A 17,362-nucleotide genomic window follows, 5' to 3' on the forward strand; every position below is an offset into this window, starting at 1 on the left:
CATCCATTGTAATCGACTTATATACGTTTACAGCCGCTGTACTATATAATCAATTCCTACGTCAGTTCCACTAATGATAAAAGTACTTCCAGAAAACAGCATGGTATGAGATTTATTAATTACGCGGATGGTTTCTTCGCTTAAATTGTTTCATCTTACTACATAGTTTGATATTAAATATAGCATAATGCATAATAGGGGGAAAAATGACCAAGGAATTCGAAAATAAATTATTCATACGTGCTGGAGTAATATAATTTGTTAACGTTATCGATCAGTTCAGTTTCGACCGCTACGGTCGCACTTCGCTATGGTAAATGGGCCTTGCATTATCCACTGTTTTGTTGATGCTAAATACAGCAGAGTATCGGTCAGTTACCGACACGCGTTTAACTTTCAGATACTTCGAAAATTTGTACTGAAAATGCATTCAAATGTACAGCGCGTCGAGGACTTAAGAGACCTTTCCCAAAACTTGTATGCAAATGATATATTCAAAGCTACAGATCGCATGCTAAGCGGTTATAATCCGTCGCTGATTGAATCAGTCATGTCGGCTAGTTACCATTCAATTTTTCTAGTCGAAAAATCTCCGTAAGGCTGACTCTCTTCAATATAGTTAGTCTATGGTAAACAAATCAGGCCCTAATCAACAGATTTGTTCGGATTTTGCGCCAATGCCAAGAGATTAAAAATGTTCCGGACTTTCACCTCAGTCGAATTTTTTCAAATTTAGACATGCCGTATTGGCTGAAATTCAGCCTGAAACTGCTAACCCGTTATTCATAATTTGAAGATAACTTGACTCATTCTCGGTCTAGCATCATTTCTGTCTTCTCGGTTTTCCGGCTGCTCTCTGTCGGCGCTCTCATCCCGAACCGGTCCGGTTCATCTCATCGACTGCACGCTTTTCGAACATCTGTTAAAAGGTATTTATTTTCTACCGTACGTTTATGGATTCGCCGCATCTGTAGATCGTCTGTACACGAATACAAGGAGCGTGTAATTTAACCAGCATACGTTCCGAATTTGGTATTTAATTTCTACGATGCGTCGCACATCCGTAAATGACACGATTGGATGAATAGCATGCCTACCCAATATGTCAACCGTGGAATCGATATCTCACATGACTCAATGATATTTAGCACAGATCATCGTCGCCTGCGATTTATCCAACAACAACTCCGTTCTCAATAGTTTACTGCACTTATTCTCGTCAACGTTGTTTTTGCGAGACGAACAATCAAACATAACCTGTAAACCGTGCGTTGAGACCATACGAACGTTTAAGAGGGCTTATAATTTCACATAAAAGCCTCTATTCCGATTAGAATTGAACCTGTCATTAAATTCTGTTGCGATTCAAGTGCGTATGGCTCTGGACTGCTCAATGATCGAACCCATAAAGTGCAGGTAATAATTTTTCCGCTAACTTTTCTAAACCGTCCGTGAAAAAATGTGATATTTCCAAGTGATCAGATTCGGTAAGATGAAGTTAGGGAATTTGATTAGAAATATGAAAATTAAATGGATTCTTTATGAGACATAAATTTTATAATTCATATTCGTACCTGTAATCATGCAAAACACTGAACAACAAGCATTTGCCGTCTTAATTGAATTAAAGTTGAAAGAGCGCTGATTCCATTGAACCAATGACCAAGTTTTTATCTTCATATGCAAAAAAAACGATGAATTCACCCTCGCTCTGCTTGAGAATTAAACGTCAGTAATAAATCACGCTGACTGGATGCTTGGTTTTTGTTCTAGTTGATGCCGAGCATCAGGCAGATAAAATGTCAACTTTTCTTGGTCAGATTTCTGAGATCCCAGGGATTTCTGTGGACCGTTTTGACGGAGAAAACTTAAAGTCATCGGCATTTTTTCTAAGCCATTGTCACAGCGACCATATGAAAGGCTTGAGCAGCAGTTTCTTCAATTATTTGATCAATTCCGATACATACCTTTACTGTAGTCCAATAAGCAAGGCGTTTTTGATGGGTATATTTGTTGGCTTGCCAGAAGATAGAATATTAGAAATAGAACTTTCGATACCGAAAATAATCCGATATACGGTACCAGAAGGTGGAGAAAGTCTAGCAACTTCTCTCACTGTATCAACTTCGCCAGCTGGACATTGTCCAGGTTCAGTAATGTTCATTTTCAGCAAAGACGAAAAAACAATATTATACAGCGGTGATTTTAGAATAAATCCAAAAGACTTGCCGAAGTTGAATCCGTTGAATGATAAAATTGATGGAAAAAATCGGGCGAAAAAATTTGACACTATTTATTTGGACACAACTTTTCTTAGTTTAGATTTTCCTCGTTTTCCATCCAGATTAGAAAGTTGCGAGGCAATTTGCGATGCAGTTAAACAATGGCTTGAGCCAAATTCGAAAAATGTGGTAATTATCGAGTGCTCAGCTTTATACGGCGTAGAGTATCTCTTCATGGAAATGTTCAAACTTTTGAATTTAAAAATTCACATCAAAGATAAGGTTCATTCTAATTATATAAGGATCCCCGAGCTCGCCGAAATCGTTACTATAGATGGAAGAGATTCGAGAATTCATGCCTGCACTTCGAAACTGTTCTCTACAAAGAATCTCCTTTGTAGATCCGATGTTGATTACGAAAATATACTCACTATCGTGCCTTCGGTCATGAGATGGAAGGGCAAAAATACTTCCTGCATTAGCGAATACGATACAAGAAATAGACAACGATTGTATGTTTGCTACTCGACTCACTCGTCTTACGAGGAGCTCAGAGCTTTTGTCGATTACTTTAAACCAGATAAAATAGTTCCTTGCGTCTGTCCGAGCGATTCAGCGACCAAAATTGATAAATTGCTAGGCGAGTTCATGTCGTATCAAATGAAACTCGATGAATCTGATCAAGTTTCTGAATCTCTTAATTTTCGGGTACCCTTTACTAGGGTTTTTAAGAAACCGTTTGCCTCCAAGTACTTTGCCGATGATGACGATGAAGATGACGAATTGTAACATGCGCTTGATGAATATATACATTTTATGATTTACAAGAATTTCACCACAGTCAGTGATGAATTAGTCTTAATACAGTTATGACATGCATAGTTTTAAAATATGTTTCAATTTTATATTTTTATTATGACAATGTTTTTGTCACAAATAAGTGTATATACAATTTTCAATTAAATTGATAATGTTTTAAAATACTGTTGTACAAGTTGCGACATCTGACATGTATGTTTATATATTGGTCCAATAGTTTTTTCAATAAATATTATTGTAATATTATTGTTTGCCTCTATTTTTTGTGTTAAAAATTGTTCAGCCCACTCTCTCACACTTTTGACATGCTAGTCCATTATCTGTATTACTCTTCACGTTTTCCCCTAATCAATTCATCAATTTCTTATCCTCACTTCTCAAATCTTCTCTGGCAAACTATGTTGTAGGGGCAAATTAGAAATTCATTCATTCAAACGATTTACTCTCCAGTGCAATTGAAAGTAACGCTGAAAACATTGCGTCCCTTACATTAAATGGGATTCAATCTTGTTCCAGCATTCACATCTTGCAACTTACCATCATCTTGATTAGGATCGAATAAAAATGGCAACAACCCCTCTAGCCCAGGAGAAAGTGTGGTTCGAGAAGCCGATGTACGATAAAGCCGAGTGCCTTCATTTTGAACGGCTGGCTAAGGTAACAAGATTTTAATCGGCTACAATCCAACAAGTAACGCCTCTCTAACTACTTATTCCCAAATGTAATATTCTCACGTGTTTATATCCATGTTTACTTTTTGTTTAACAATAGCATAACAGGGATGGCTTAGGATAAATAATGTTTAATAATATAGAATTGAGATGAAGTATTATCAACTGTGAGCTCGATAGCAGTTTTTATGAGTTCGTTGTCATGGTTACTATCATTTTAGTTTCATCTTCATTTTCATGTTCTTCCTTCATTTATTTTCTAGTTGTTTTGGATTTTCAGTTTTGTACGACTCTAGTGTCTGTCACATATTTGTGAGACATTAGGAATCGCGATTCTTTCATCCTTTGCCATGTCATGTTACATGAAACCAAAATCTCTGCTCCTGTGTATGTAATCCGTGCTTTCATTACTTCATACATACTTTCATCTCATTTCCTTCTAAACACACTTTAGGGAATATCTGGTGGTGAGATGTGTGAACAGAATAATTCATTCAGCTTCAATCGATGATCATTGGGTGCAACTCAATGACAAAACTAACAAAATTGTGTTTTGGCATATGTAGAAAACTAATTTTGAGAAATTTATCGCTATTATTCAAATATTTACTGGTGAAGAAAAATTTATTCCGCAAGCTGAGATAAAATCTGAGGAAGTTTTTTGAATAGCGACAGGTTTCACAAAATTTCATTTTTATGGTAAATGTCTTGTTTTGTTTTGCTAACATCATAGCCTGCGCAATCTAACGAACTACTAACTAACAACGGTACTGGAATTCGGACTAACTGCAATAATACACTGGTTGAAAATGTCCAAAATCAAATTAATCCAAATCTACCATCAAACACGGTATCGAAAAAGTCTAAAAAGAACAAATCGCCTGTCAAGGGGATGGAGAATACGACGAATTTCGATAAAATAGAATCTATCGACGATGCTGTTTTAAAGGCAGAGGACTTGAGCAAATTCAAGCCAAAGGAGGCCAAAGAAAAAAAAAATAAAGCTGATAAAAAACATGCAAATAAAAAAGACCAAGAAAAAAGTACCCAAGATAAAAAACCAGATAGTCCAACATTAACGAACAAGGTATTATCCTGAGCTTAGACTATTCATGATAAATCTTAGATAACAGTCAACTTTTTGGTTCGTATTATTATTTATCTTTAGTTGCGCCTTTAAAATTTGATTTTGACATTTTTGCATACGATTGTTTTCTCCTTTGCTGAAGACACCTTTGAAAACTACGATTCCTTGTCTGTTCCTTACATTTTCACGTGATAATTCAATTTATTAGGAATTCTCATTTCTAAAGATATTTCAATCCTAGAGAATCAATGTTTCATATCGTCAAATACAAGGGATAATTTCTGTTAATGTTTTACTTATTGTCTCAATCCCTGCTTACTTGGGGAAAAAAAAACATCAAGTACGTTGGAGGTCTGGGAAAAATGATCGACACAAATTCTTTGAAAACTTTTTCTTTGATTCCAAATTTTTTATTGTGATTATATATTGTGTATTACAATGCAGTTCTTTTCAACACTTATTAACACAATTGAAGTTTTAAGCAGATAGTAGATGGTCCATTTCAGAATTCAGTTTTTCCAAAAAGTGTTTTTTGTCCAATTTTTTCGTTGTGCTGTGGGTGAAATAGAGATTATTGTCCTTATGTTATTATTTCTATTTTAGGTAACATGATATTAGATTTGTATTAGTTTCGGAGTCCTGTTTGCATGCAGTGCTTGAAACATCAACCCTCTCACTGTAAAGCAAAATAAAAACTATTTCGACCAAAAAGTTATTGAGTTTGAACGGCAACTGTACATTTAAAATTTACAATATGTCAAAATTATGGTAGCATGTTTTCATATTGTTTTCTGTGTAAATGGGTTGAGTATCATTAACTATTTCTGAATTGAATATCAATGTTTTATGATACTAAAGTTGAGAAAGCGGTATTTATTCTTCATACTTGCCAAATTCTTCTTATCACTTACTCAAACTTAACGGAATAATTTATGTATCTCGATAAATTAAAATTAATATGAGATGTATTCAAAATTAATTCAAGTTGATCAGTTGTTTGTCCTGTAATGTCACAGTACATGTATAGTGAAATTATTTATTTGAAATACTAGAACCAAGCACTGTAGAATGCTGTAGATGATTGTTTTACTATTTCACGTTTCATTATTTGGCTCTGGTTTGCGCCCTAACAGTAGTTTAGCATTTCGAGCTGATCTTTTTTATCCGTCGATGCAGGGAGGGCCACAATTATCTTCTCCAAACGTATCTGCGCGCGGAAGTTTGGCCAATGAGGTAGCCAAGATTCGTCAACACATTAAACAGTCTTTGCAGTGTGTGAGTACTTTATTTCTTGCTCACTAAGAATCATAGATCGAAGTATCAAGTATTACATTTATGATAAAAACACATGATTCTGACGGCGATCAGTAAACTTTAAACTATGAATAATTGATCAGAGGCTTATTTTCACTATACTTACTCACTTATTCTCTTAGCTCCTCGCGATGTTTAGGTTGATCAAATTCTCACGGTATAAAATCTGAACAAACTTCACGACACTTTACTAATTTTCAAATCATCCTTGCATTTCATTTGAACAAAACCTTCAATTACTCAGTTTCATTGTCAATTACAGGTAGATACCATTGACACTTTTTCAAGGACAAGCGGATCTGGCTCGGAATATGGGTCGCGCATTGTTGCCTTGGAAAAAGAAAACCAGGAATACAAAAACAGTGAGTAGAAAAAACATATATTTTGAAGTCATATTACAGTTACAGAATCATGTGCAGGTACTGATATTTCTCATCATTCCCCTAAATCCCATCCGTTTGAAAGGATATTGAACTGACTTTGTCTTATCAACAGTCGTTGCTGAGCTTAAGAACATCACTCGACAACTAGAGGAGCGTGTCAAAATTCTGGAGGAGCGACTACCAGGCATTGATCCAATGAGGATTGCAATTTGCCCAGCGAAACCGCCATCGCCGACACCTGCAAAACCAACTGCTAAGGCTGATGATGACGACGATGTTGATCTCTTTGGCTCAGATTCAGAGGTAAGGAAACTGCTGACAATTCGAGAAATGAATTCTATAATTGTCTGAGTGTTATTCACAGTTTCTTTTTATAATTTTTATCTTCACCCTCTCTGCCAAGTTTAGATTTTCTCTTTTAATAAATGTTGTTTTCTGTCATTGAGCAAAATTGTCAAATTTTTCGTTACAGAAAAACAAAATTAACTGAATTCAGTATGTCACTGTTTACATTTCAATCAATATTTGTAAATGTACTCACACTGCGGAAATTGTACACCAGATATTCCCCATTACGTTGTAGCAAAATATATACCTCACCATTGAATACCTAGAAGCTTTTCATCTAGCTCATCATTGTGCACTGCATTTGTTGGCACTAATTTTTACTAAATAGGATCCCCATTTCTTTCCCGCTGTTATTATTTTATTTAAAATTAATCACAGGGTGAAGATGAGGAAGCTGCTAAAGTAAGAGAAGAACGTCTCGCTGCTTACGCTGCTAAGAAATCAAAAAGTAAGTCATCGGAAATTTAACGATATTTGTCATGTTTGAATTTTTCCGTGGCAGTGGTATTTCATAACACACTTTTGTTTCAGAACCCGCACTCATTGCAAAATCAAATATCATCTTAGATGTCAAACCATGGGATGACGAAACTGATATGAAAGTCATGGAAACTGAAGTTAGAAAAATTGAAACAGAGGGTCTTCTCTGGGGTGCCGGTATGTTTTACTTTCCTCTCACACAACCACGTAAAATAAAATAAGGATTTTTGCTTGTATATCATTACTGGAACTGTGAAAATAGTTTCCAGTGATAGGATCAAAGTAAACAGATAACAATTTTCGATTTCTAGCCAAACTTGTTCCACTCGCCTACGGTATCCAAAAGCTGCAAATATCTTCTGTAGTCGAGGATGAGAAGGTCTCAGTTGACTGGCTGACAGAACAGATCGAGGCTATCGAAGATTATGTTCAAAGTGTTGATATAGCTGCTTTTAACAAAATTTAAATCAATATCGGCCGACCCAAATTGTTGACCATCTACTTTTCGGCATTTGGTCAAAGAAATAGCCGAGTGTACAGATGAAATATTAAATATGCCGCCGTTTTCTCATTCCACTAGCAATATCTACATTCAGGATTTTAAAAGAGCAAATAGAAATTATACAATAATAATAATGCTGATGATGATAATAATAATAATGACAATGACAATGTTGGTAGAATTTAAATATTACTCTATACAAACTTGTCAATTTACGGCAGATGTCTTTGGTGAATTAGCTGAATTTTACACGTCGTTTGTGGTTGTATTGAATATATCCTTGGAATCAGGGACACCAATACGGTGCGTAATTACAGCAACTAATGGTTCTTCAGGCTTTAGAGCGGCGCTTGATGACTCATTTTTATGGGCTGAGAGGGGCGTCAACGTGCTTTGACTATTAGTTACCTGCTTAGACTATTAGTCATCAAACCTGTTTGCATGGGATGTATAGAAAATCAGAAGCATTGTTCAGAAACTTCAAGTTGTCGATCGACTTGATTGAATATCAACGAGAAAAAAAAATAATGAAAAAATGTTTTTAATTGTATTCCAGAACATTGACCATTTCGGTTGCTGTCCGGATTCAGTTATATTCAGTGTACTTGTTTTGATTGTTATTTTAGACTCTGTTAATAATTATAGTGATAATAATTCTGTTTTAGCCGTCTTTTAACTCATGCGCAAATGCCATACACGTTATAATATCGTGTGTATACATATCTATATTCTATACATCGTTTAATTTTACGTGCCCATATTATTGTAGTTATTATTATTCTATTACATAAACACGAAACTCATTGATACCGTACGTCTGTAATTCCGAATGATCTTCGCAATGAGAACCTCTACATGTATGGTAAGAATAATAATTGGTAACACGGCGTCACCTGTCAAAAAGCGTTCCATTACTCAACCCACTCTCGATCTACAGTCACCTACAAATATAAATCCGTGTCTCAAAACTAGGAGTGCTCGGTATTGGAAATGAGATACCGATTTTCGGTACGAGTTTCGTATTCGGTAGTTTCAGTTAACCGAGATATCGAAAGTTCCGTAAATACCGAAGTACCGAAATTTCGGTAGACTTTAATCTACAAATATCGTCGGAAAAAGAATAAGAAAAATCTGTATTGAACTGTACTAAATACGAATAATGTGAATATTTATTTAGATTATCAGAAATTTCGGTACTTCGGTATTTACCGAAATTTCGATATTTCGGTATTGGTATTGATAGAAGGTTCCCATACCGATACATTTCGAGGAAGGAGATACCGAAAAAAATTCGATTTACCGAAATACCGCGCACACCTACTCAAAACCATCGATTGAAGAGCACATTAGATCGAATTCAAGCGTAGAAATGTGTCACAGATGATGTGAAATACAAGTCATCGTCGGCAAACTTGTCGTCGCGGAGGGTGTGAACTTTTTAAGGGGGGAAACCGGTTTATGAGGTCGAAATTTTGCTGTTTTTCATGATTTTTTTTAACCAGGAAGGAATAATCACAAATTGTTTAAACTTGGAGGATATTTTATTTATGTTTTCAAGTACACTTTAAAAATTTTTTCAAACGATTTCCGCCGGAAATAGTGCAGTTACCGCGTGCAGTCCATGGGCGATTGCCATCCGAGCATTTGGCTGGCGTACATCCCTGACGTCGCAATTTTTATCCGTAATCAGCAGGATTTTTTTTTCATTAAAAACATATTTTCTAAGAATATGAACCTAATTTTGATCAAACAAATTGAAAATTGCATGTTTTTGAGGTGTTTGAACACAATGTCATGTTTTTATACTATATTTTTTCATCTTTCTTGCATAAAAACATATATTTTTAATAACAATATAATCCCCGAATTTGGTTCATGTTACGTGGAATTGAATAAAGAATATCTACACCAAATTTCAGAACGATTGATCAATAACTTTTTGAGCTAGAATGTACGCTAGTCGAAGAAAAGTCGTTTCGAGAAAAACGCGTTTGAAATAAAATGTAGCGAAAACGAGAAATTCAAGGCAGTAATTAATTATAGAAAATGCTCACCGGTTAATCAGCTATTCTGGCACCATATAGCAATCCCTCTTCTTGCTCATATGCGTCATTCTATTATTCAATAATAGCACAGCGGTATTGAGGCAGGTAGCTGGAAAAGAAGGGCCTGGGCGACCGCTCCGTTATAATTACCGTGCGCTTCTTCACGGAACCGACGGGCGGTCACTTAAGTGCTCATTGCATTCGAACTAATGGGAATTTTGCTTTGAAAATTTGACCACATATTCTTGAATAGTTATACTAACGATTCATGCAATAAACAAAAAGACGATTTTACGATCGGTCTAAACTGGTTTCCCCCCTTAATTAACGTGGCTAGAACGGGGGTTTGGGGGGGGGGGGGGGGGGGGTAAGATAACAAAATTGTAGTCAACATAGAATAAAAAAATTCGTTTGGACGTATTCAAATAAATATCCTCTAAAAATCGTGTTTTCGGTTTTTAGAAATTTTCAAATTCGTTCAAACCGTAAGCGAGGAACCGTTTCGACGTCTCGATTTTTTGCCGTTTTTGCCGGTTAAACAATTTTTCCACCCCCTGTAGCACTCAGATTTCAAAATTTCAACAAGATATGTTTATTGGAATAATGTAACGCCTCTACCCTGAAAATTGCTAGCTGTGGGAAATTTTTTTAGGCTTTTTATGAAAATCGAGCCCTATTTGACTGGCCCAAGTATGGTAGGTGTAAAAATTGGAACTCGAATATATTTAAGATAAATGCATATCGCATTTGGATTTTTAATTATCTGAAATAAGTATCGTGTGATACTTGATTATGTATTTTTCTGAAAAAAAAAAATCGCTACGTTGAGGGTGTGGAATTTCCACATGGTGCAAGATCTAGGTGTCGAGTTCCGCCACACCATGCCCACAAAAATTGCCGGCGCTGATAACAGGCATTGGTTGAACTCTAATTGAAATTATTCCTCTAAAAATTATGGCGCATCTTGTTATATATTTCACAAATCTCGAGTATTTGACTTGCTTCTTTATGCTTCTGTAGTTTGTTGCGCGCGCAGCAAATTACAAAGGTTCACTTCGAGTACGACCTGTTGCCACCAGAGGGCTGGCAACGCCGACTCACCGCTGACCGAAGCTCTTGCGTTCGGCGACAGTGTTCATCAGTGTTCATTTGGACAGCGCTCTGACAAGTCGTTGATTTCGAAGCTCTGTGAGTTGAATTATTGAGTTTTGTTAATTTGATCTCTGAACCTGACTCAAGTACACCGCAATCATGACGATGGCAATGTTACAACGGCGAGCCAACGTGAGTATACAACGCTTGTTGAGGAAATTCGTAATTATAACCGTCTGAATAATTCTAACCTTCCGTTCCTTCGACTCCTAACCTCACTTTCACTCCGAATCAATCCCTACGTTTATTCTCTTACATTTATACGTTTACCTTGATAGTATTAAGTGTTTGTTTTAAACTATTTTTTCAAATTTATAAGGTTCGGCTCCCCCCAGAGGTCAACAGAGTTTTGTATATAAGAAACCTGCCGTACAAAATCACCGCTGAAGAAATGTATGACATATTTGGTAAATACGGAGCAATACGGCAGATCAGAGTGTAAGTTAACCTCATTTAATGTTAATTCTACTTGTTCTAAAAAGTTCTGCATTTTTATATTCAAAAAATTATACTATCCACGTTATTCTGCTTCTGTTAATTCATGGCGATGAGCTATTATCAATACCGGGGTAGAACGAAATTCACTGCTACTACCGTACTCGCTGGAACTAGTGGAACTACGAATTTGTTTATCATGTGGCAATAACTTCAGTCTTTGAAAATGAGCTTGAGATATACGTGCATTTATTATGCAGAGCAATTTGGACACGAGTGTAAAAATTTGAGTTTTTTTGATTGCAGAGGAAATACGGCAGAGACGAGAGGAACAGCATTTGTGGTTTATGAAGATATCTTTGATGCAAAAAACGCCTGCGATCACCTGAGTGGTTTCAATGTCTGTAACCGTTACCTAGTGGTACTGTATTACCAAAGTAACAAGGCGTTTAAACGCGTCGACGTTGATAAGAAGATGGAGGAAATCGATAAGTTGAAAACGAAGTACAACCTCAACGAAGAAAAGAAACCGTAATGTTAAGAAATTTAAGTGATATTTTGAACAATTACAAAGTATCGCTACTGTGAATGCGGCAGTTACTGCATAATCATGAGTGGTTCAATTATGTGGCAAATGTAAGTGTCTGCCTGACTTGTGTGAAGTTATTTCCTATCAAAGCGAGAGGTATGATAAGCCCGATCCTATTCTCTACTGCACTGTTTGCAGTTTGTTGTAAATATAAAATGATTTTATATTGCATATTTATAAATCATCACCTAATTCGTGTTACATTTAATGCATCACGCACAAGAACAGTGTAGAAAAAAACCACTTTTATAACCTAGTTTCTAGCATTAGTAAACAGTAAGTGTGTTTATTTTTAGTAGATTGCTACAGGTTTTTGAAACAAGTGGCATTGAACCAGTAAAATCGACGTGATATTTAATGACGATGAAAATTTCAATCACGAAACAAAATGAACTGCTGTTTCATTTTCTATTAATTTTCAAATTGCGAATTTAACTTGTGAATTTCAAGTGTTTGAGTACAAATAAGGTAGTTTGTCATTTCTTCATCCAGTTAAAAAATAAAAGTTTTTTGATGTTGTAATTCGTAACTACTATTTAGTGGTATCAATATCGAAATAAAAACGAAAAATGCCGTTCAATATGATTTTTCTCATTAATAATTGAGAATTACGCACCTCCAAACGATCCATCTCTCATTTTGCTGAACATAAATTGAATGCGAATAAATTTCGAGGGATTAAAATTAGACAGAGAAAAGTCTGTGCATATCAATTACTTAGTTTACGCATTGAATTCAAATTAATGCTACCGGGTATGATCGAAAATTTAGAATAAAAAACAGAATGCTAATGTCGAAGCAATTTAAAAATCTTAATAACAAAAATGAAGACAGACATTTTTTAAATGAAATAGCAAGATTGAAACTATTGCAAATCAACAGAAAATATTTTTCTGCTTCATTTAATTATATTCTATGAACTTATGACCGTAAAAGATTGTTTACAATCAGTGTATAGCGAAATCGCATAAATTAGGAGTAACAAGTTCTTTTGCCAGCAATTCCGAAAACGACGAAGTAAAATCAGCTACAAAAAATAATTAGAACATTCAAAAGTACGTTAGGATCACGAAATACGTCAATTGATACGACTTTTTCACACGGAACTGAGTTATTTCAAGCAAAGTTGCAATATCCCATGTTTATAAAAAATCCCGCTAAGGGATTTGGCTACGATAAAGAACGAGCTGTAGAATCGGTCGATTTTTTGTGCTAGAAAGTGCAACTTTAGAAAGTATTTTCCGCAAGGAGGGGGAATGGGAAATATAGCAATGCACAGTTCTTCATCGATCGGAAGCTTACAGCAAAGTAATTATTTTTACAAGAACATTGAGATCAGAAGCGCGATCAGCGACCTGGAAGAAACAAAATTTTAGGCCAGGTTCGTCATGTGCGAGTAGTAAAAACAATCTTCTTCTCGTGTAGAACACTCCGCCGTAACTCGCCGCATACTTATAGTCAAACGATTAACATTTAGATCTTCGGATCTGGAAATCATGATTATGCCGCAAAATATGTTCTCTGCATCATTCAACGGCTGAGCAGAACAACATCGTACCTCAGGATTTGTTTAAACGACATCGTATTCGAGAATTAACATTACGTTACTAAATTATAATTCAATTCCGCAGTGAAAAATTGGTTTTATTTTTATGGGTAATATTCATTCTGTTCTATGAATTAGTTATTAACTGTGATTTTAAATGATTATATTCATCAAATTATAAATAGCAGTTTCGTTATAAAATGACTTTATTAATTAATTATGTTAAAAACTAACGTCAAACAAAAATAATTTCAATAACTTTTTTTCACTGAATGATTGTCATCGTCTCTTTTTAATGTAATAACGCATGTCACCCTTAATAAGGTTTACGATTTGGTTGGTTTCTGGAAAGAAACCAGTTCAGCTTCTTTGGATTTTATAATCAGTAATTATATAAGTTAAGTAGCACTTCTATTCCTTTAAAAATTATAAGTACCCAGCAGTGGTGTAACCTCGGAAAATTTCACGAACCTAATTTTACCTTGAAATACGATTACGAAACAAATTCTGAAATACGACGTTATTCTGCTTAGCCTTTGATATATTCAATTTTAGACAACATGAAAATGACCTTCTTGGTTATAGATAATTCAAGACGCATCTCGGTATAAAAAAACGTCCCGTCGAATTGAGTCGCATTCGATTGTTCTTTATTTAATTTGAAAGTTAAGAATAAATCTTGACCGATCGACTACTTTCGTAAATTAACGGTAAATCGATCTCAATCAAAAGTTGGAAAAAGAGAAAAAAGCCGCTTGAAAGATCTCCGACAATATTATTTTTGCCAATGATATTGAACACGAATGCAATAGCATCTGTAAATATGCGATAGAAATGAATCTGAGCGAATTCGAGCAACACAAGCTAACAATAAGATATAAACAATTTGAGAAAGGTTTTATCATGATTGTACCCTGATGTTTTTAACAAGATTCTAATGTCTTTAAGATAAATTTTTTCACTGTACAGACCTCCAGAGATTGAAATAATTTTACAATCTGTTACCTCCAGAGCGAATGAAAATAGATTTGTGTAAGCACGGTACAACCGAGGCTACAACAGATGTTCGTGAATATAATTCAGACAATTTATGGAAATCTGGCCAGAAGCAGAAATGGGCCCGAAAAAATTGTAATCAGCCAAAAAACGCCAAAGTTCAATCATTCCGAACGTTCTAATTATCAAGCGTTTTCTTAAGTTGTCGATCCTATTGTTGGCTTGTGTTATTCGAATTTTCTCGGATTTATATTAAATAACAGGAACATTATATCGATCCCGTTCACCATCATTGGCGCAAATAACATTGCTGGACATTTTTCAAACAGATTTTTTCCTGTTTTTTAATTTTCTGATTCAGACGATCCATCATTTCGAAAGTGGGAGACGTAGAATGTGTGTGTCTCGACCTGGCCGAGTCGGAATGTGAAAAAGAAAACCTGAAATTCCAATTTTTAGATGCCGCAATTTTGTATTTCTAATCATCGTTCGGTGGTGAGGGAGGGACGGAGAGGGAGGGGGGGGGGGGGGGGGGGGGGGGTTGTTGATGGTTTAAATCCAGAATTCTACAGCAGCTCCAGCATGCCGTCTTGAATTTACGGTTCAAGTCAGTAGATATCGATCGTTGTAAAAAAAAAAAAATTGTCACAACCAAAGCTGTAGAGAATTGAATATATATCCTTCGGGATTAGTTATGACCATTTTTAATCGAAGGTTGAAAATGTACGAATCACATTTGCCAATACTATTCCACTATTGCCACAAATTCGAGATGGATAACGAAGCTACTGTGGAATCTAGTAAAAAATTCTGAATTTAGGTTACTAATAAGCCCCCACACCGACGATTAGAAAAAGAAAATCATAGTATGTAAAAATTGCAATGTCAAATGTTCCAACATTCTCAACGGGACCAGAGACCACCAAAGACCGTCGAGTGGCGGCGCGTAGCGGCGAAACGGCGAATCAACAAGATTCTATTTCACCTCTCTCAGTCGAAAGGGAAAACTCGCAGAGCAGCCTCGAGCCGTAGGCAGTTTTCTCCGATCGGACGAGCGCAAAAAAAAAAAGAGGGACGCAGAGGATCAATGTCGGCCGTATCGCCGTCGCGTGTTTGTCCGATCAATTCTACGTCAGGCCGAAAGGCAGAGTCGTCAGTCATACGTCACGAGGCCTAATAGCCGGCCGGCAGCAAAGCCTGAGAGAATCGCGAGGTAGGTGGACGAGGAGGGGGGGGGGGAGGGGGGGGGGGGGGAAGCCGAGCCGTCCGGATAAGAAACTGTTATCAGAAATACTCGGCTCGTCGAACGTCGAGCACCTGGCTCTCCGGATCAGATGTCATACGAGTGCTGCGGCGACGGCCGAGCCGCTGGCAGAACCTTCTCGGATACTCTGACGGCGCTTAACGATCTGAGGGATAATCTTCTCCCCCCTTTCGTCATTTGTTTACAATATTTCGCCCTCGCGGCCGCATTTGCTGTGCTCAGTTATTGGCTAGTACGACGCGCGACGGCTCGAACCGAACGCTCTGAAGGTAACCGCCGTTCGCCGTCGATCCTGTCGCGCGAAACTTCAGGGGAATGATACGGTCTCCTCGCGTCGTATGACCACCTAGAAAGGAAGCTGGACCGACGATGACGATGACGACTAGTGAATGAGCGAGCCCCTGGAATCCCCGACGAGGTTTCCCCCGTCCGGACACCTTCTCGGGACCGACGGAGACCCGGGATATAATAAAAACTAATTGCGTGAGTATATGTATGTTTTAATCATATGTAACGTATATGCATGCTTGTTGCCCTAGATCGGAGCCGAGACTTTTGGTTCGTAGGTCGAAATTAATATTCGTTTTTGTACCTGAATGGAGCTAAACAACTGAGACTCCTCGCGTCGTTGTTGTTGTTGTTGTGTTGTTGTTGTTGGATGAGCTGCAATTTGATACGCTGCGATTGACATTTGTGTTCGTAGCTTCGGTGGCTAAGTCGAACGCCGGCGTAAACATACAACCACATGCGATGATACGCATGTCCGCAACTTATCGCAATCTTGCCTTATCGCGCATGTGTGCCTGTAAGCACAATTGATTACGTGCTGTTGAAATAATAAAACTGCCACGGTTTACCGGTGTCCGGGAAAGCACACGGGAAAATTGCACAAGATAGCAATTATTATTATTTTTAGACGAGGTTGAAGTTGGTAACGTTATCGTAACGAAACGTTCGGGAAAAAATCACTGTCTTCTTAATTTTAAAATGATTTTTAAGGAACTATGTTTACAAAGTATGAGTATATTTCGTATCGTTACGGCTTACTGAACTTCAGACAATTCTAAAATCGACAAGTAACGCTTTTTCCTCCTCAGCATGAATCGTGACGATAACTTCAATATGATTATTTTTCGTTGACTCGCAGGGATGAAAGATAATAACGCGAATTGTACTATTTGGAACTTCGGAACAACTTCGAAGGGGTTGAATTGGCGAAATATATGCGTTCGCTAATTTTATGTTGCGATTTATCGATTATCAGACTATTCTAAAGTTAGTAAATAACGAACCATTCCGAAAATGCTTCGTTACAATAACGTCGCGAACCCGTGACGAAAGTCTTATTTGTCCATACCGGTTACCACGAGTTGCCGTTTTACCTTCATATTTGCATCTCGAGTTTCGAGCTTCAAACTCAAGATATTTGATATTTGAATCGACAGAAATTAGCCCTGTAGACTGCTAAGGGAACTGCATGCAGTACTTACTACAAACCGTTACACAGCT

General features: G+C 36.8%; 3 protein-coding genes across 6 annotated transcripts in view; all 3 read left to right on the forward strand.

Annotated features, from left to right (window-relative positions):
• The first annotated feature begins 652 nt into the window (after positions 1-652).
• Positions 653-8,729, forward strand: LOC107219779 (probable elongation factor 1-delta). Of its 3 annotated transcripts, XM_046730810.1 has the most exons (9): positions 778-929; positions 3,558-3,698; positions 4,446-4,799; positions 5,976-6,074; positions 6,376-6,475; positions 6,609-6,799; positions 7,223-7,292; positions 7,376-7,501; positions 7,636-8,729. In XM_046730810.1, exons 2-9 carry the CDS (start codon positions 3,606-3,608, stop codon positions 7,788-7,790), a joined length of 1,188 nt encoding a protein of 395 aa, XP_046586766.1. In that variant the 5' UTR covers positions 778-929; positions 3,558-3,605; the 3' UTR covers positions 7,791-8,729. The 3 variants fall into 3 exon arrangements, with proteins under 3 accessions (XP_046586765.1, XP_046586766.1, XP_015513598.1); XM_015658112.2 differs by lacking the exon at positions 4,446-4,799; XM_046730809.1 differs by lacking the exons at positions 4,446-4,799; positions 5,976-6,074; positions 6,376-6,475; ... (2 more) ...; positions 7,376-7,501; positions 7,636-8,729 and having other exon boundaries at positions 653-929; positions 1,774-3,584.
• A 2,251-nt stretch (positions 8,730-10,980) lies between these two features.
• LOC107219776 (splicing factor 3B subunit 6) lies at positions 10,981-12,627 on the forward strand. Its single transcript, XM_015658107.2, has 3 exons — positions 10,981-11,155; positions 11,343-11,461; positions 11,765-12,627. Exons 1-3 carry the CDS (start codon positions 11,123-11,125, stop codon positions 11,991-11,993), a joined length of 381 nt encoding a protein of 126 aa, XP_015513593.1. The 5' UTR covers positions 10,981-11,122; the 3' UTR covers positions 11,994-12,627.
• Positions 12,628-15,882: 3,255 nt separating this feature from the next.
• Positions 15,883-17,362, forward strand: part of LOC107227081 (solute carrier organic anion transporter family member 74D) — a 96,206-nt gene continuing 94,726 nt past the window's right edge. For both annotated transcript variants that reach the window (XM_046732695.1, XM_046732699.1), the window contains exon 1: positions 15,883-16,336. The gene's annotated coding sequence lies outside the window, so the exon portion shown is untranslated. The remainder of the gene's footprint in view (positions 16,337-17,362) is intronic.

Source organism: Neodiprion lecontei, chromosome 2 (genome assembly GCF_021901455.1).
Source record: "Neodiprion lecontei isolate iyNeoLeco1 chromosome 2, iyNeoLeco1.1, whole genome shotgun sequence".
Taxonomy (NCBI): Eukaryota; Metazoa; Arthropoda; class Insecta; order Hymenoptera; family Diprionidae; genus Neodiprion; species Neodiprion lecontei.